This window comes from Chaetodon auriga, chromosome 21, assembly GCF_051107435.1.
Source record: "Chaetodon auriga isolate fChaAug3 chromosome 21, fChaAug3.hap1, whole genome shotgun sequence".
NCBI classification, from domain to species: Eukaryota; Metazoa; Chordata; class Actinopteri; order Chaetodontiformes; family Chaetodontidae; genus Chaetodon; species Chaetodon auriga.
The window spans coordinates 13,118,133-13,139,197 of NC_135094.1; the positions used below are offsets into that span (position 1 = coordinate 13,118,133).

General features: G+C 42.4%; 1 protein-coding gene across 5 annotated transcripts in view; it reads right to left on the reverse strand.

Moving 5' to 3' along the window:
- The window catches only part of ctnnd2a (catenin (cadherin-associated protein), delta 2a), a 229,627-nt gene that overhangs the window by 112,738 nt on the left and 95,824 nt on the right, over window positions 1-21,065 (reverse strand). For all 5 annotated transcript variants that reach the window (XM_076761325.1, XM_076761327.1, XM_076761326.1 and 2 more), the window contains exons 4-9: window positions 12,733-12,767; window positions 11,798-11,902; window positions 7,901-8,073; window positions 2,284-2,338; window positions 1,147-1,360; window positions 632-749 (exon numbers count right to left, since the gene is read on the reverse strand). In XM_076761325.1, the coding sequence (XP_076617440.1) occupies window positions 632-749; window positions 1,147-1,360; window positions 2,284-2,338; window positions 7,901-8,073; window positions 11,798-11,902; window positions 12,733-12,767 (700 nt within the window). The remainder of the gene's footprint in view (window positions 1-631; window positions 750-1,146; window positions 1,361-2,283; window positions 2,339-7,900; window positions 8,074-11,797; window positions 11,903-12,732; window positions 12,768-21,065) is intronic.

A 21,065-nucleotide genomic window follows, 5' to 3' on the forward strand; every position in this document is an offset into this window, starting at 1 on the left:
AAAACCATAAGATAAACTTGCACTGGGTAAAATAAATGAATTCCTCTGAAAAATCTGACATTTAAATCATTGTCAAGCCAGGTCAGGATAATATTTAAGTGCTTAATGGTCACACAATTTACTTCACTGAAGGAGGGAGAAGGTTATGTGCGCACACAAGCTGAATCTTGATGAACCATGGCCTTATAATCGCGTTACGTAGTGTGAGACACAATTAAGCTTTATAGCAATTTTTATATTGATTTCTTTTTACCAGACTTTTTACTAAGTTTATTTATGCTGCTGCTCTGTTTGATCTTGACTTGATCGTGTTCCACTGGCTGTATCCTTTACTTTATTATTTTATACTGTGTAGCTTATATTTGACTTTTTGACTTTAATAAGGATTATGCATGTTTTATTGCTTTGTGTACCTCTATATGTGTTTTATGTCTTTTTTGTTATTGTTTTCTTTTTTTTCAGCACTTTGAGCTGCATTCTATATTTGAATGGTGTTTGTAAAATGTATTATTATTATTATTATTATTATTATTATTATTATTATCATTATCACACTAAGTCTAACACTGCTGCCTTGGCTTCAATCATTAGTTTTTGTGGCCACTACAGGTGTTCACATTGTAAGACTCACCTGGTGAAGAGGGGACGATGATGAGCTGGCCCCTCCCCCTGCTGCTGTAGAGTTGGGTGGAGATGCGACCCTCAGGGGAGACCCGCCCCCTCCTGCAGTTGTCACAGCAACTGTAGTGCTGGAAGACAAATGGGCAAAGTAACATAATTTATCAGAAAAATAACGACTGCAAAAAGATTCATTCCATTTCACATAGAAAAACTGTCATATACTTCCTCTATCAAGCGTAAAGTGTGTGAGTATTTCATATTCACTGCGTGGCGGCATATATTGGAGGACAATGAACTCCAAAGGCAATTTTCCCCTTCCATTCTATCCTATTCTATTGTAGTCACTCATTATTTATCACTCCTCTCATACTGTCCGTAAAACCTATGAATGAGACTGACGCGTTAAATAAAGTAATTCTTTCAAACGCCATCTCCACATTCAAACACCGTCAAACTATTACACATCAGAATCAACTGCAATACATCAAAATCGATATCAATGTCACAGTCACTGTGGCTCTCAACCTGTATGACTTGGCCAGTCGATTAGCAGGAGACTGTTTGCTGGGGGACGAGGAGGAGGAGGGCAGGCGTTGAGTGGTGGAGTACCCCGGTGTATCGGAAGCCGATCCCAGGCGCTGAAGTTTACTGGGGGAACCGGATCCCGAGCCTCCCCCTCCTCCAGACAGAGGGGAACTGACACGCTGGGCAGGTAAGGTGGAGCTGGAGTAGTAGATGCCTGGAAAGCAAAGGAAGGGAGATGACATTCAATAAACAGAGAAAGCAGCAGAAGTTAGAATGTGGTGAGGCTGACATCGATGAGTTGGAGGACAGCAGCGCAGAGTATCCGGCCTTCTTAGAGTCTCTGGATGGGGTCCAGGAAAGGATACGGCCTCAGTACTCTCTAGTTCTGCTAGGGGACTAGACCCAGAGCACATTGGAGAGATGATATATCTGGCTTTGGAACTGTAGCTGGAAAACACTGCTGGGGAGAGGAGCTACCTTAGCCCTTATCTTAGCCTGCTGCCACTGCGACCTAGCCCTGGATAACAGTCGAAATACATGGGGCAAGGCCGTGACGTACCACATAAGCGGGGCGGAAAAATAAAAATAGAGATGAGCAGTGTGACGCCCGCATGGGTGCACACCACTTTCATGGTCAGTACTGTACTGTATTTTGGATGTAAGCGTCAGAAAATAGATGGATACAATATTTTATTACCCCTTAGTAAAAACATGCTCCATTGGGAAGTCTTGAGTGTGATTGTTAGCGTGTGATAAGTCAATAAAAAAAGACTTTTCTAAAAAATTTAAACCAGGCTGGATAAAGGAAAATATAACCCAGTTTATGCAGTATGCGTATAGTCCAAATCCTTTATCCCAAACCACAGTGGCTCCAGAGACAAGAGGCAATGTAGCTTAAATTATGGAGGAGCAATACAACATGTGAGAAAATTATATATACTGCAGGCTCTGAAAACATTCTACTAGTAGAAAGGTTTTTATTCCAATTCTCATACATGTCTGTCAGTGTCTCCAAATGTCATCTCTGTGGATCTACAGTGCTTCATGCTATGCCAGATTAATTCATTATTAAGAAAATGCCTCTCCGTGAAGAGAGACAGAGAAGAGCAGCGAAGAGAAGGAGAGGTGAGTTCTTACCTGACCCTGCTCCAGTTTGCGATTGTTGCTGCTGGGCGGCACGACTGGATGTCACCTGAAGGGATGTGGGGGGGAGCACACACAGCAAGTGAGGGAGGAAGAGTCATGACAGGGAACAAGGGATGCACAGAGGGAGGGATTAGTGTGGAGGGAGAAGTTGGAAGGAGGGAAAGGGAGAGACAGTTAAGAAAAATGGGATAAAAAAGAATAACGTAGAAGTAGTTGCCATCAAAAACTTTTATGCACAATGAGTTCAGTCAAGCCTTTGAGGAGTCCCAAATGAACCTAGAGCAGCTAGTAATGAAATCCCCAAAGAAAACAGAGGGGTGATTCAAACGGACTCATGGAAGCAGACCACGAAGTCCTAGGAGCTCAGCTGACTGAAATCATTTGTCATGAAGCCTTGTTGCACCACCTACTCAAAGCAGAGAGGATTACACAGTCCACAGTATATTCATGTCTTAATATCATCTGTCATCACATAAACCCCAATATTCTCAAATACTGAAAGGAGCGGAATCTGTAATTAAATTTAGATAAAAGAGAAAGACTAAGGCCTCTGCTGTTAAATCATTCATATTGATTTTTGTACGGTAAAATAATCTATGGATGTTATACAATGTGAGTGAGCAGCCTTGTCTTCATTTTGAGGCAAATTTCTTTGAGAAGCCATGTGCCAGTGAGTGAGGCAAAGTTGAAAGCGCATGAGATGTGTTTCTACCACACATCACATGCTGGTCGGCCCTAATATATTCTCTTATAGTCTCCAGAGACAGCGGAGGGGGGCAGTGCTCCACTGAGCTTCATATAGCCTTATGTTGATGCTTAAAGCTGTAAAGGTGATTCAAATACATTATTACTAGCCTGACATCGCACATGGTCACATTATGCAAGCACAGTCACTGAGTCACCTTGGAGCACTGTCGTCACTGCATATACTGGAGTTACTCTCAGGCAGAACTTTAAACACTCCAACTTTCTGTTTCTTAGCATTGAAGCAATCAATACCCACAATACAAAAAACATATTTTCAGCTTTGCTTTACTAACAAGGTGGAAATAAGTGTTTGAATATCACCACTGCTTGATTGTCGTTGTGCGTGCAGCTGACACTGTCTGTGAAGTTGTATGTTAAGGCAAGAAGACACTTAAGCACACATGCATGCACCTATGCAAAAGCACACCATGTAAATGGCCAAAAATGTCTGATCATCCAATAACCAGTGTCTCACAACAAGCTCACACAGCCAGATACATCAATAATCTGGAGTAATGTTAGAGCACTATGTTTATATATCCTGTAACAGTTTCAGGAAGATTGGCCGAGAAGAAGAAGAAGAAGAAGAGAAAAAAAAAAAAAAGAAGCATGCCTGTTCAGCAAACCTTCTCTGGATAAATATAGCAACCCACACAGGCACACAATCTCCCATTATCTTCTAAAAGGCAGTCTCTGGTTATATTTTCCTGCTCTATGAGGAGCCAAAACATGTCTGCTGAAGACAACGGGCCATTGGTTCCAGCCCTGCTTTGTTTGCAGAGGGGTCATGGAAACTGATTTATCTCTGAGTGGATTAGCAGTCACTTTCTTAAAAATCTAACAGTTTAGAGGGGAATGCAGGCAGGGTAGCAGAGACAGGAGGACAATGATAAAGACTGAAAGAATGGAAAATTGGGAAAATGAGGAAGAGGTAAAACACACAATGAGCTATGGTACAGCAGCATCCATATATCAGTAACATGACACTGTGTGTTTCTGCCTACATGTTTTTGCGCGTGTGGAAAAAGTGCTGAAAGTGCTTACTTACAGCCTTTAACCTTGAGTTGCTCGACCCACACTGATCCCAGCACACAAGGAGTAAATCCAGACGGAAGCTATAGCTTAACCTGACTCAACTATAAAGAACGGGGTGAATTTTTTTCTCACACCAACAACCCTGGATGGTAAATATTCTGATGGAGTCATTGCTACAGTCAAAATCTGTGGCCATGAAGAGAAAAATGGCTTGTTGAAATCAGCTGTTGGTCATCACCTCATTAGCACGCTCTTAAATAACTATGTAGTAGGAATAAACAGCCGAATAGCACATAAATGACCTTGCATGTATTAAGATTTCCTCAGAACTGTCAACAGCAATCTCAAATGCAGTGTAATTTTTCTTACAACTTCCATAAATAAATCACTATTTTTATGTCAACTCGTTCCAAACAACCAAGAATCGTGAAGTCTTTCATAATAGAAAGGCACAATTATCAAGGTCTTCTCAGTTGCTCTCCATTAATGTTACTGTTTCTCATTTTTGGCTAACAACTACAACAAAGTTGAAAGTAGAAATTTCATTTCATTTATGTGTCTTTCATATTTTCTGAAATATTTGGTTTATGGGAAAATTTTCCCCGTTTATAAGGAAATTTTCCCCATAAACCAAATGTTCAGTGTTAGAGGAGGTGACGTCAATGCAGAGTGGGGTTAAGTTGTTAAAACTCTTCTTAAAAACGTCTATTCAACTTCCTCTTACTTACTCCCACATCTTTTCATTCTTCATGCATAATTTACTCCTATCAACACAGAAAAATCTGCCCTTCTTCAAACAATGTAACTGCCTGAGACTTACACATTTTACGCTATTAACCTCAAAGTGGCAGGAGTGCCATCCAACTGCCCCATTGAGTCCAATGTTAACAGAAAATTCAGGAGCAAAACAGAAAAAAAGAACTCTAAGATCGCTCTATCTCCCACATTTTTGACGCCGCAAACAGATATTTCACAGCAATACATTCAGCAGAGAGCACTCTCTCTCTCATGATGTAAAAATCGAGGCGATAAGAATCATGCTCTTGGAGTACCAGGCTAGAGTTTGAGTAATGCCTCTCAGCTTAATCTTTATTAAATGAACTGTCTGTCCCAGGAGTCACTAAGCAGCTACCAACACCACGGCAAACCCGGTGTTACCAAGGCTTTTGCCATTTATGTAAATCCTTTGCCTCATCATAAATCGACATTCCCACAATTCTAAAATAAGCGGAATAAATATGATCATATGTTTAAATACATCAGCATTTAGAATTTTACTGTAATATCCCTGTTAACATATCCTACTCTCTCTTACAGCTGGAACTACATACTTTGAGTCTTTGAGGTGTTCATGGAACCTATGCTAAGTGCACCTGTAAACCTGTTTTATGTATACAATGTCACTTGATCTGTTTGTTTGAGTGCACACGGATAAAGAGGTTATAAGAGAGCGGATTATTAAAAGTGCCTATAAACAGCCGGAGAGACATCTTAATCGGGATGTGAGCCATTATCCAGAGCAGTGTGCACCATAAAAATCTGCTATACAAGTCCCCTGTGTTAGTTTAGTAGGTTATGAAGCCAAGTGAGACATCTAAGGCTGATGAGATGCAGGCCACAAAGCTGAGTTTAAGAACCCTATTAATGGTTTATGCTACTTGATTGTATTCAACACTGCAGATGTGCTACAGAAAGCAAGACAGAAATGGACTGCAGACTGATGAAGACTGATGAGCGGGTGAATGAATAGAGAAACAGCTGGATGGGTGATTCATTGGGTAAATGAATAAGTATGGATGAATTGTTGGCTGAGGTGAGTAATAGATAGAAAGCCTGATACAGCGTGTGAAGGAGAGCACTTTCTTGATCCTGTTCTATGTCATCTCGCAGTGCTGCTTCTTTTCTCCTCCAGTAAAACACTGGGGTGTTTGAGGTGCCATGTATCCATGCATTATTAAAGCAGGGCCTCTCAGGGTTATAAATACCCTACAGAAGAGGAGCTACATGCCAGACCATTCACTTTCAGTCACTTGTGCAAACTTTAAACAAATGCACCCATGTACACGCGGTGGAAGGAGTGCATCAAGCGCTTATGCATGTGCACATGCCAAGAAGTGCTGCATGTAGTGCACATGCATGCAAGCTGCACCTGCCTATCTAGCAGCACTGGCTGCTGTAAAGCTATTCATGAGCAACAAGCCCTGCTGACAACACTGGCCCCATTACACTGACAAGCCAAAAACATCAGAGAGGAGGCTACACACACACACACGCGCACACACACATATTCATGCTCACGTAGACAGAGATGGTGAGCAAAGAGGACAGGGAAGGAAGAAGGGAGAAGAGGAAAAGAGGACAGGAATTCTGCAACACAAGGCAAACACAGGACAAGAAATATAAAATTCAGCATACAGACAAAATAAAAACTTTTGCTTTATCTGTCCATCCATCTATAAGCCAGTCTGTTCTTCAATCTTTCTGTCTTTACTCCCTGTATTTCCTATTCATTAAGGGAAGGAAGGGGAGCCTTCTCTGAAACCAGCTCTGGAAATGAGCTTTGGTGTGACTGCGGGGGGAAATGAATTAATATGTTTACAAAGGCAGATACCACCTATTCACCTTCCGCTTTCAAGAGACACATGTACATGAGCAAACAAACCCACAAGTACACACAGATTTGCACGCACACACAGCAAATGAGAAAATGACACGACACAAAACCAACAGCCATTCACCTCACAGATGGAAACCTTACTGAAAGCATGCGCAGGTACTTGTGAAGATGCATAAAGGATACTTTCAAAGAGCTGTGATCAGTGTTAAATAATTATCCGGTTTATAATTATTGACCTAAAATATTTCCTCTTACATTAAATCCATCTATCACAAATGGAACATTTGCCCAGACACTTGCAATATATTTTAATGAAGCACTGCAGCTGCTCACTGATTTAGCAGATGTGTGGGTGGTTTGAAAACGCATATGTGTGTGTGTCTGTAAGCATGTGTGTATACAGTATGTGTATTACCATTTATATGTTAGGGACATGAAAATTTGAAATAATTGGCTCCTGTAGGCTGGAAAGTAATTTGGTGGGTTTTCTCTCTTCATCAGCACACTGCTGTGATTAAAATGTGAATTTGTCTCCAGCTTTATTTCTCAAGTCCTTGTGAACCAGACACTCGCTGAGAAGTCCCTGTGTGCATTTAATCATTTCCTCATTTCGGTCTATGAGCATCCGATTACCTGTCTCCTTCTAAACAGCTTTAATGAATTTGTCTAACCCTGTCTCTCAAGTCCTCCCAAACACAGAGAAATGTTACGGATTGCTTGAAAAGCCAGCTGTAGTCGCCGGACTAAATCATTCCAATAAGGGCAATAAAATGGGAGTCCGGACGAATACGCATTTACACACTTGATCAGCTTGACTCAACTGTGATGTCAAACAAACCCATGCTGAGAGTCAGAGCTACATGTAGCTGGAGGATCGCTGTGCGAGGCAGTGCGTGAAAAAAGGGGGGCAGAGGAGAAGACGGGTGATGTTCATGAAAGAAAAACGGAGGAGCAAGGAACTGGAAAATCAACATACACAGTGTATCTCGACATTGGTCCTCAAAGGTGCCTTCAAATGGCAAAACAATACAACGCAGTTCTATTTAGAAACTACGGAAAAGTCATTCAGGTGAGTTACCTTCACAGTCAAACTCCTCACATGTCAATCATTAAAATTCTCTGGACAACAGCCTGCTGTCCAAGTTTTAAGTTTCATCATTAACGCTTGCATCCTCATCATCATCAGCAGTGTACAGCAGTATTTCCTACCTGGTTGTAGCTGTGCACAGCTCCTCCAACCTGCCCGCTGCGCTGAGGAGTTGCTGCGGAGATGCTGTCGCTAAGGGCGAGGGTCTGGTTGCTATGGTAGCTGGCAGAGTACTGGAGCGAAGCCTCCGGGGTGGAGTTGAGCTGCAAGGAACTCTGGGAAAGAAGAGCTGGTCCTACCGACAGAGACAGGAGCAGTGCATGGTTGGGTGGGAGGTGGGGGTTGAGTTGAGTTTGTGTGTGTGTGTGTGCATATATATATAGTGAGAGTGAGAGAGTGAGGAGAGAGAGAGATTAAGAGTGAGAAAGAGAGGGGGCGTGAAGGGGAAAGATTGAGAGGCAAAGAGTGAAATGGGGGAGAGAGAGAGAGAGAGAGAGAGAGAGAGAGAGAGCAGCAATTTAGAGCAGATAGTGCAGCAGTGCAGCACTCTGTGAGTTGAAGATGGCATACATAATTTATTAGCAGAGGGAAAGAGAAACAGAGGAACAGAGAGAATGGGAGGAGGAGGAGGAGCAGGGAGATGGAGAGGATGGGAGGAGGAGGGCTGCAAAGAAGAAAGTTGTAATAGATGGAACACCTGATAACTTGATTTGTCACCACCCTAAACATGTTACCTTCTACAGCCGACTCGAGCGAAACTTCACTTGACCACTTGTGTGAGAAAGACGGAAGTTTGAAATGAATGATTACACATTGTTTTGCTTCTGTTGTTGCTCAGAAAAGCTTTGCAGGATATTGGAAAATGGATGGAATACACTCAATTTACCTTCCATAGACTCAGACAGCCTAAGCACCATTAAAGTACTAATACAGGTGACTGCATGAATCAAACTGGCCTTAGTACACAATGAATATACACACGACAACACACACGCACGCACACACGCACCCACGCACGGGAACCTCAATTCAGATTCGAGGCAGCATCATTCCAACCACCTGAAGCAGTCGCCGCTGTGGCGTCAAATAATAATCCTCTCGCTCTAAATCCCATGCTCTCCACATAAGCCTCATATTGATTGGGAACAAGAGCATCATGAGGCAGTTTTTAAGATGGACTGTCTTTAAACTGTGTAAGACGTGATGAGGCGTACAGCAGGGACAGTTACAAACCACTCAAAAGTCAGTGGTTATATAGGCGATCTTTATGGGACTTTCTACCTGTGGTACGGCTTTACTGAAGCGCTGTTAGGTCATTGACCTGTTCACTCAGCGACGTATAAATATTTCACCAAGTTGCTATTTTTACTCCCTCTCCCCCTCTGACTACAAATTTCGAGTATTAGGCAAGATAAGGAAGCCAAATCTAGAGTGTCTCTCTTTTTTCATACTTTCCCAATTTCAAATTTCTAAATATCATGAATATGTCTTTATAAAGTCGACAATAAGTGTCTTCCCCAGAGCTCACTGGCATGTTTCTTTTTTCACCCAAAATAACAAAAGCCCCTTATTATTCCTCTCCCATATCTATTTGGTTGCTCTCTCTTTCTCTCTCCCACTCTTCCCCCAGAATCTCTTTCTCCCTGTGAGTCTGTGAACCGAGATCAACTCCTCTGCTTCTTGCCTTCACAAAAGACTTGTCTTTTTTCATCTCGATTCATCCCTTACTTTTTATGAATTATTGAACAGCACTCAGTGTTACGCAGACTGAGTGGGAGCTCCCAAACTCATCATCGCTCAGCCTTGGTGTTTGCTACATCGTGTGCGCCGTGTGACTAAAACGGTGAGCGTTTCCTTCAGTGTTCACACATGTGAAGTACAGTGCGTCGGTGCCGGATGGCCGGATGATAGGACAGTCATTAGGTTGGTTGACGGACACATAGTTATTGTGTTTAGCGGGAGTGTGTTTGTGCATTGTGTGACAGTATATACAGTCTGTGTGTGTGTGCTGTTCTTGTGTATAATGAAGTGCGTATGAGTCAGAGGGTGAAATAAAAAAAAACGCTGTTGCTCGTCGGGCTTTAAGTCCTTTCATGTCTCTATTGAGTCTCACAGTCTCCATTTTCACATGAAAATATGAATATTTCAGCAGCTCGGTCAAATTGTGAGCGTCGTATTCTTGCTCAATCGGCGAAATGTTTACACACACACACAATTCACACAAACACACAAGTGTTATACCTTTTTAAAAAGGCTGGTTTTAAGATAACACAATACACCAAAGCCCCTCAGTAATTGCTTTAGAGGTAAATTTCATTTCATGACATGAACATTTTTGAGAATTTGTGTGTGTGTGGCTCTGTTGTGACACCTTCCCAACCACAGCATCAGCTGAAAGCAAACCCCCCCCCCCCTTTTGTTCCACCTTGCACTGCAGTCAGCGAGATGTCACTATTCTATGTATTTACCGCTAAGCTATTTGCAGCAAAAACAGACACACACACACACGTAAAGCTATGCTGAATATATCTGTACCCACACATTGTGATGCTTTCGGTAGAAGCCCATTTGCAAAATGGGAAAAAATAGCTGGTATGGAGCAACCACAATAAGAGTGCTCACAATGAGAGTGCCATCTTTTTGGACTCAGCTGAAGCAGGAGAGACGGGACTCTTCCTCCAATCAAGATAAGACTCAAATTATCTGACTCCCCGCTGTTGGGTGTGTGCTTAAATATGTAACTTGTATCTTATCAAAAGAGATGAACAACAGCAACTTTGAGAATAAAATATTCCTGTTCTATCCTGTTCAGCTTCACTTGTGCACATGCGCACATATCACGTAGGCCGTCCACACTGGCCAGCCCATTGTTATAGTGCCACGAATGACAAATGGTGAAACATGTGAGTAAACCCTTATGTAGAAATATGCTGAGCAATATGTACAGTGCGAATTCTTCAAATGCCATCCATTACAGCGATATCAACTATCAAAAAGGTCAACAGACAAGTAAAATGGGAATGCAGTGATCCAAAACCAATGACCTGCAAAGAAAATGCCATGCGCATTTAGCAAGGCCTCATACGCAGGAGGCCTCTCGTTCAATCTCACTGTTTGAATTGGTTTATCAGACTGCGAGGCCAGCGGGATGGGGAAGCTGCGTCAAACTGGACAGCTGTTGGTCAAAATCCATGAGCAGCACGGTGTGTTTGTCTGTTTATGCGCTGCCTTCCTGGCTGTTATCCGTTTGTCTCCACATCAGAGTAGCAATGACATGTTTATCTGCTCAGAGAAGAACACTTCTAGTTGCGAATTAAGCTTTCAAGTCAGTCGTATTTATTATTCATCTACTGTACGTTATCCTTTCAGTGCCCTGATACAGCTGTATTCTTACCTGGCGAGAAAACAAATTTCTCCAACTTTTCACACATCCAATTATTCTAACTACAGTATACACTTAACTATATATTTAATATGGAACAAAATCCTCCCTCGACTCAACATGCTTTCTGTAAGTGGATATGAAATCTGAGTGAGAGCTCGATATCAACGCAGGGAATTGCTTCAGATGTTTAATGGCCTCAGGGACTAATAAGAGTATGTTCCGTCCTTTCCTCTCAGGAAAACAAGAATAATTACCAAACAATACGCACCATAATTCTTCAGTATTTAAAGCAAACACAGGTGTAGTTTTCATTAAGATTGCCTGGGTACTTTTTCCCCCAAAACTGACACTGTTTAAGGAGAGAATTAAAAATGAGATTCACATCCTTTTTGAAGCAGTTTGTTTACTCTTGCTGAAATGCCTGCTAGAGTTGAGCAGACCTTGATTTTGTATCTATCATGTGTTAGCAAAGTTTGGAAAACAACTAAGTTCCCATGCATGAGAGAACAAATGTGAATAAACATGAAAATTAGAAACTGTATTTTGTCTTTCGGTGGCAGTACAGCTTTGGTTTCTCTCTCACACACACACACACACACACACATACAACAATGATGCTGATAAGGGCACTTACGTTCTCCACTGTCAAGTATCCCTGATTCCTGGAGGGAGCGAATGCAGGAATCCACCAACTCCAAACCTGTGGTCAACTCATCCTCGATATCCTTTTGGCCATCCGCTGTGAAGGAGAATAGAGGATGAGAGACGCAGAAAGACACAAAGACAAAGAGGAGAGAGAGGAGAGGGACAGAGGGAAGGAGGCCAAGAGATGAATGAGATCCCTCTTGGCTGTAACCTCAATCGTCTACTCTCAGAGTTCGTAAAACCCTACACATTACGACTTGGTTATGAGCTGTAGGGCATTTGGATTACGTGCTGGAAAGGACCCTGATAAGTCTGCCCAGGGAGCTGCCTGACTGGACTGTGTAAGCGTAAGTCCATTTTGTGTATATGTGAGCAGCAGTTAAGTGAGAAAAACAGGCAATGGGTGTATGTTCGAGGTCTTTACAAATGAAGATTAACACAGACTGTCAAAACCAACAGTGGCCTTGATCTCGCACTGCTTAGTTATTCTGATATGCATTAGAGTGTGTGTCTGTGCCTCTGCGCGAGTGTGTGTGTGTGTCTGCAATCATCCTTTAATCCATCAGGTATGTGGGTGGGTGCTTCTGCCCATACATTACTGGGCTGCTGGTGTAAATTTCAAATGTTCCTTGACACACAATTTTCCTTGTATGTCACTCAGACACGAGGCGGAACAGGTTTTGTCGGTGTTGGGGCAATAAATTTAATCCGTCAACTCAAGAAGTGTTGCAAATATAAAACCCTGCAGATACTGTCAGCGTAAGTAAGGTTTAACACAACTTTAAGTGTTAGGGTTAGGCAAACAGTGGTAATAGTTAGGGTAAGTCTCCAGGAAACAAATGCAGGTCTATGTAATGCCCCAATAGTGACCAAAGTCAGTGGGTGTGTGTGTGTGTTTGTACAAACATTCATGGTGAACTTTACCTTGAGCGCTCCAGCGAAACTGCTCGTCTGTCGAACTGCAAAAGAAGGATGTCGTTAATAATAGGACTGAGACTTAATAAAGACAAACAACAAAAACATACAAGAAAGAGGAGCAGCATTTTTAAATCAAAGGCAGACGACAACAAAGCTTCCAAAGTGCTTTACAAAACACAACACAAGTCAGATATCTTCAGCAGAAGATAAAAAATGGAGACGTGGTTCAGTCACCTTCAGATTCTTTTTTTGAACCGGCTGTTCATTTGCATTGAATGCAGAGAGTCATTCTAAAATGAGACATTCACAATGATGTCTGCATTTGAATATTTGAACAACATGGAAAATATTTACTGCACCGAAAGCAACTGTCAATTCTGCTGTCCTGAAATGAACCGCTAATGGCCCGAATCTCTTTTATGTTCTGTTCTGCTGAACTCCGAAAAAACAAACAACAAAATAATAAGAAATAAAGTAAAATTCCTAAATGCCATTTCAGTCATTAGTCAGCCCCGGGCAGCCATTTACAAAACTATAACACTTTACAGAATGAGGCCCTGTGCACTCAGGTAACGTTTCATTCTCAAATGTCGTGTTGCAGACACACACGCGGCGACATGTGGACACGCACACATCCACGCACATGCAAACAAAACTCTTGATGACTGTCAATTGATCGGAGATTGATGGGGGGTTGAACGGAGAGAAAAAGCCAAAGCGAGGTAGACGGAGAGAGACAGGCAGAAAGAGAAAGTCAGAGACGAGTATTGACCCGCCTGCTGTGTGATCAATGCAGACACGGACAGACTAACTGATACATATAGACTCTTTCATCTGACTTCATCTACACCATTAGTCTGGCTGTCTGGTCTAGTTGGCTTGTGTCTGAGTTTGTCGCATTTCGACTGTTTGGTATTCCACATACTCGACTTTCTAATTACATGTCTGTCAGTGTGCGTGCGTGTGCACCTTGGGTGTCATTGTCCAATTTGTGCACAAAGTGTTTGCGTGCCTTCATGAGTGTACAAGTTTGTTGAGGTACACGAAAATGAGTGAATATATTTACATGTGTTTATCTGTCTATTTGTCTGCTTGGCTGCAATTGTAATCGCCTTCCAGAGATGGCCATTTTCTAAATAGCTTTCAGAAATTGATTTAAACGGTTGAGTAAGTTTTGATTTTAAACACAGGAGCCTATTTCTGGACCATCGGAGTCTTGTAAAGCGGTGGTGGTTAATACTCTACCATGGAGCCAGGCAAGGGGAAAGGTTGTAAAGGAAAGGATCAGCGATCATAACAGCTATTTAGTCATTATGAATGAAGGACAGAGGAGAGGTGAAGTGAAAAACTCTGATTTGACTTGAAATATTCTTATTTGTGAATGAATTTCTGATTTCAGTCAGCCTGTGAGACAGCTTGGAGAGCTGCTGTCCTTGCAGAACCTCAGGATCTGTGCTGCTGGCAGGACAGCCGGTTCTGAAGCATGACGACCATGCCAGAGGTTGAGGCTAGTGCGGACTGAAAGGAACGGACGGGCGCCTCTGTGGCACCTATGCGCCGCTGACATCTCACTTGGGGTGTAGATTTTCGAGTTAGACTGCAGACACCAGCACAACGCCATCATGGTTCAAAGAAAACCATAACCATCTGGAACCTAACGTCCATTCAATTAGCAAAACCTGCTGAGGCCATTACAGAGACTACAGAGCAACAGGATTCACTGCTACTAAAGCAGTGAGAAGGCAAAAATAAATACAATTTAATACACAGTGAATGTGAACTGTGAGGCTATGAAGAAGATGGGATGCCCTGTGTGTTTCCTTTCTCTCTGCTGAATACTGGTGATATGTGATTTTAGCTGAGAAAGATGGCAGCATTCTTATCACACACTTGCAGGAATCAATATTAACATTTAGCCTATAGTCAATAGTTTTTTTTGCATCTGACATTTCTGATTGCATCTGCATGATTTCTGCTTCATCTTGACCTCAGGATGCAGCTCATCCTGCGTTTCTTTTTAGTTGAAACTAGTTATTATGTAATTGTTAATCATGGTGCTAAACTAGTGCAGCACTGAAGAAGGGCCAAGCATAAATGTAGTAAAAGTCAGAGCACTTATCAATTACCAAAGCAGAAATTAAATCACTTAACCATCAAATCATCAAATGTGGGAGAAAAGGTTAAATGGGTAAGTCCATGTGAATGTGAAATTACTGGCTATATAGTACTTTTACCTTTTTAGAAAATTGTAACTGTTTTGAGGACTAATGATTTTCATCATTAAATCCTTTCAGCTGCCCACCCACATACTTTAAAAGCTACTTCAGCAATTTTTGGAACAAAAAAGATGCACGTAAAATGAAATGCTTTGAGGAAATAAGCAAACAGCTCAATTTCCTGGTGTGTGATGAAGGGGCGTCTTCACAGGGACAGTGTAAACTTACTTAACAATTACTCTCCAGCCTGAACTAAGTTAAGTAAAGGTCAACTGATTTAGGTTCCCATAAGTGTCATTGAGCACTTACACTTGTTTTGCATGCTAAACAACAGCTGATTCTGGGACAGGATTACTGTGACTGGGAAAACTGGGAAAAATGCAACATTTTTATGCTATTCTGCAGAAAATACTTCAGACTTGCAAGCACCAACTCCAGGTCATTTTATTCTAAACAGTTCTTATACATTTAAGACTAATCCTGTTGCATTGCAGACAAAATTCAAATTTAAAGAGAGAGCTAGCATTGTGCACACATTCACACCAACACACCCGTAAAGGACAATCATAATCAGGTGGTGGAGGAGCTATGCTTTCATGTGCTGCAGGAAATACAACAGGGTAAGTGTAGTAACACTGTGTCGCTGTGTTAAAGTCGACTTGATTAGAGAGAGAGAGAGAAGGAAAGCAAGGCTAGAGAAGAAAAATAAAAGTTTGCATGAGACACTCGGAGAGCTGGCATACAGGAGAGAGAGATTTAATAAGCGCGGCATTATTCCACCACGTCGCACACTCTCGCCTGCAATGCCACAACACCGGTGAGGCAGTGCCTCTCTTTTAACAGTGAGCCTGTATTAAAGAGACACTTTAAATTCACTACGCCACTCTCAACCGCCACACAGCTTAAGTCAACAGAGAGCGTCCTCTACCGTTCCCGGTGAAATCAACATGCACACATACCCGCACACTCCACTTAGCATTCACAGAGATATATCCAAGAAGAAAATACATTATGCAAATATGGTTTATATATAGACCCAAAGTGTGTGTGTGTGTGTGTGTGTTTGTGTGTGTGTGTGTGTGTGTGTGTGTTTGTCTGATGTGGAGACTCAAGTTCTTATACTATAACCAATGTAATTCAAAAGTAACTTAAACATAAACAAGCAAACTTTTTAGTGGTATGGCAGAAATGCTTTGTAAATTTATTCACTACAGATGCATTTAAATGCCTTAAGATACAGCAGAGAGCAAGAGTGTGTGTGTTGTTTGTGTGTGTGTGTGTGTGTGTGTGTGTGTGTGTGTGTGTGTGTGTACATAAATACATGCCTCATACATGCTCCTCTAGGGGAAACCTTGCACTGGAGAGATTTTGCTGAAAAGATGTATCAGAGTGGCAGTGCATTTCTGAATTTTCAGTACAGCATTAAAAAACAGGTTAACGTGTGTTTAAGGTAGCATGTAGCTATCCAGACAGGAATCCCAGCAGCCACATCCTTCATGAGTCATTAGTCCTCAGCTTGGAGCGCATTACTCTGAAAGAGTTACACACTGCCACACAAGGTTCTGCTCAAATCCTCCGGCTGCCTCCCTTCACAGATTATCTAGTAGCACTTAAGAACACTTGCCGGTCCCGATAAGGCCGTCAGTGCAGATGTGTGTATATGTATGTATGCTCGCAGTGCGAGCACACATCCGTGGTTTTCTCTCAATAACACAAGAATACACATATTCTACAGTTAAAGCATTCACCTGCAAACTCTGCACAGAGCAAATTTTAATGGACTTCGGCTACTCGTGTGTGCACATGCTGACATACAGTGCACAACATTTAGATACACACAGTATGTGTGGATAGTCACAGATAAAAAAAAAGTAAAAATCAACACGTACACAATGTGTCGAATTCACACAAACGCTGAAGTGAAAGTGCTTTACATGTTTGATAATTGCTATCCTGTTGAGTTGGAGAGAGGAATTAATGGCAGGCTCTGCGTGCAGCCCTGGACTATTTCATTACTGCCAGCCTTAAAGCAGGAGCCTAATAGACCATAATGTCCTGTCTGATGTTTACTAATGCCTCAGCAAGAGGTGGCCCTCAAACATGTCCTGGCTTTTCCGAAAAACTAGCAATAGGCATAAATCCATATTTCAGTGTCTGTGTGTTTTTATTGTGGAACAGGGGATGTCAATTAAATTTAATTTCCAGCGATTATCTAGCTTGTCTAAGATCGGTAGGAAAGAATTCTGATCTTTTTGGAAGAAAGTGACAATGGGCCTGTAACAACAGGACTAATTTCATACAGCACACACACGAGTAACACCCTTCAGAGTGGCAGAGAAAATAATACAGCACATAGTGGCTTTAAGGTTGGAGAGGCTGTCAATATGAGCATTAATAATACGCAAGACGGCAGAGATGTAGGAACTGAGATGGTGCTCCTTGATCTCCATGAGGATATTCATTCATCTTTGCCTGTAAAGAGGTGCTACAGCACAGCTGGGAGCTGGGAGGGGTTCAGGGTCTTGTTCAAGGAGAGCTGAACAGGCAGGATGGATGGCTGTGGACATGGCTGCTTGAAACCAAGCTCTCCAGCTGAGGGGTGATCCACCTCCTAAATGCGCTACCCTGTTTTCCAGCTTTTGTTAAATGTCAGTTGTCAGTGTGACTGGTGTTCATTGGGGCTGAAATAAACCTGAATGATAGAGAAGCACTCAAGCCAAACAGGGGGAAGCTGGCCATTACAAAGCAGTCCAGTCTATTTAATAGGCCATTCATTAAGCTATAAACCTACTAATTAGCTTGGAATGAGGTTCAATGATTGCATCTCCTACTTCTTATACAAGTATATATGGGGTGGGGGGATAGGAAATTAAGTGTTCTGTGTTTCCTTCATTGCCACATTTTAGAGGAGTAGTTGAGAACAGCACGGATAAACTAATGCACTTTTCTCCTGTTGTATTTAGATGAATCACAAAAATCACTGAATCCACTAAAAACTGTATTCTCTAACACAAAGCAGCTGTAGTCTCTACGCTCATATCTGTTGATTCCTAGAACAGCTGTGCACTTGTTCAATTACATGTGAGCACGCTTGACGGTGAATTAAAGACAACAAACTTAAGTCTTAAATAAATTATTAACACATTAGTATACTGACTATTTGCATTAAGCATTCAAAATTCAGCTGATATTTTATGACTGACATGTTATGATGGAAAGCATTGCAGCACATTCAAAGCATTTGATGGCAGACATTTGGGAACAGCACATGGGTTGAACAATTATTCATTTCAGTTTCAAAGATTTTCAGGGCTGACAAACTATGGGTGGTGCAAGAGGCTGGACACCAGTACATTTTTATGTTTATATGACATACAGATGCTGGTGACAAGGCACTGAGTAGGTAGTATTAATGAAAAAGAAGAAATCAATAAAACTCTTCAGCCCTCATAATGAGGCTCACTAATGGATACAGATCTTGTCTAAATTACATTTTAAATATCTTTATTCTTTCATAGGCACTGAGAAGCATTGACTGGCTGTTCTCAACTTCTCATCTAATTTGCCCTTTCTTAGCAGAACCCTGTGAAATCTTTCGAGGAGGGTTTACAAGCCGACTGTTCACAAGCAACCTACCAAAAATCTTGTTGAGGGTTCGTACTTTGACCAGCTTGCCCCTCGGTACTGTAGGAAATGCATAGACGTGACCTGAGAATATCTTCAAATCTACACTGAAGGGCAGTCTGAAGAAAAAATATCTGTCTTACTGTGCCGAGCAGAACCTGAGCCACACTGACGTGTTGTGAAACTTTTATGAGATTCTATGTGACATAGCTGATTCTTTTAAACCTGCAGGTAACAATCGAACATGCACCATGAAGAACCTTCCGCCTCTCTCTCTGCTGACTCGCATCACTCAGTGAAACCCCTTCCACCAAACCCACAAGTTCAAATGGCAGGAGAGGAGGCCGGTTGCCCCGTGGAACCTCGTGCCTCGCAGGGCCCGCTCTCCACGGCAAGAGCCTCGCCACGACCCTGGTGCCTGTCGCTGCCACTCGTCTTCTCAAAGACGTCCTTCCGGCACTTCGTGGCCTCGGGGCAGAGAGCGCCCCAGGCTTAGGAGGCAGCTGTGACGCCATCTAACAGCGGGGTGACATGCTAGTATACCACACACACATCCACACACATGCACGCACACATGTCAGGTTTTCATCACTTTTGGGGACATTACATAGACTTCTTTCATTTCCTGGAGACTTACTCTAACCATAACCACTGCTTGCCTACCCCTAACCTCAACCCTAAAATTTTGCATTTTGTTCCCACAAGTATGGCGAGTCCCCACAATGTGACTGTGTGAACAGATTTATGCTTACAGGCACACACACACTTTGTCATCCTGCCTCTTCCGCCACTCGTCGATATGAGTGCCATGGCATTGAACATAATGAGTCCAAAGGTCCGTGTGGAGCCAAGAAGTGTCGCACTTGTTTTGTACCACGCGACATTTAAGGCAAAAGAGATGTTGGAAGTGTATCACAAGTTGCAGGATTTTCTGCCATTGAATCAGCCTTTCCCCTTTCCTTTCATAAATCCTGGCAAAATTGAGCGTGGAGACAGGTCAGACTGTGTAAGACTGGGCTTTCACCATCTGAAGGAACGTGCCTGCGCATCTGCATTTGTAGAACAGCCAATAGGAACGCCCTCTCTCTGAAGTGACCTGCAATTGTCCAAAGTGTCCTGTCATGCGCTAGCTGTTTGAAGCCTGAAAACAGAGCCAAGAGGAGGCACAGAAGCCTAGTTTTCCCTCAGACTACATGAATTACAATATGCTGAAAGGTTATTCTACAATTTTTTTGCCCACTGATGCCAAAAACCAACAGCTTCAAGGGAGAAAAATGCAAGGTAATGTGAGGCAAAAGTGCGTCGACTCACTTTTAGGCATGGAGCTGGTTTGGGAACCACTCAATCTGCTTTGTAGATCTGCCTGTTGTATGGATGCATATCTACCCACTGGTCGTTGTCATAACAACAGTGTCGCACTTCATCATCAGCATGGCAGTGTGACACCATAACGGTAATCTGTCAATCAAGGCAGAGGAGTGGGCTTTTATGCTCTGCACAGGAAGTGGGGGTGGCATGTCTGCGTGCCTGTGTGTGTGTGTGTGTGTTGCCTCTGTGTTGGGAGTGGGCGATATGACGATGTGAATAAAAAGAATGGAACCAACAGAAAACTATATCACGCGCAAAACTCAAACTAATACAAAAGATACGTTGAAACATTGAGGCTGAAAAGCAAAAAGTGTTTTTGTTTATGTGGATGCATGTATGGCACGTCTACTTTCATAATATACAGATATGTGTCTATATATGAGTGTGCCTGTACGTATCCGTGTGAGCTCTCTGATACTCTATTCAGAAAGCGGTCCATTGTGCTCGCAACAAGGCTGAGGACAAACTTTTTGTGAGTATGACAGCTGAATGACAGTTCAACAGTCAGGCTGGAAGAGAATTGTCTAGTCAAAGTGTTCGCTGGAATGACTTCTAATGCCTGACTACTGACAGCCGCATCAAAAACCTCTCTCGATACAAAAAAAAAAACAAAGAAAACAATGCACCGTGGTATTGACAAGTTCAATAGAGATATTTCAGCTCTCTGCAGCTGTCTCCTCTCCCACTTTCAAGTCCTACACACTCACATGCAGATGTTCAGCCGACAACCATGTGGTTGCGGCCCAGCATGTACTCTAAGCAAGTGTCCTCTTACACAAACTTTTACATTCATGCAGCACATACATACATCTGCTTATGGCTGAGGACAAAGTCCAGCAACAGGAATATTTTGGAAAGGCCCCCGTTAGATTGAGCATGCATGGAATTACTCCAGCATGTATTTCAACTGCAGGGCTGCTCACAGGGCAAGCATGCGTCTCAAGTCTGCTTGCACGCATGCTTGTTCATACAGTAACTTGTGTGTGTACACACATGCACCAAATGTGGGTTTCCGCTGTGAGCAGCACCTGCTGGTTGCACTATTTCAGCTCATGAACATCTGCTGTGTGTGTCTAAATCACCAAGCTATTATAGTTATTATGATAGGTGGGCTATCTCCGTTTTGCACCG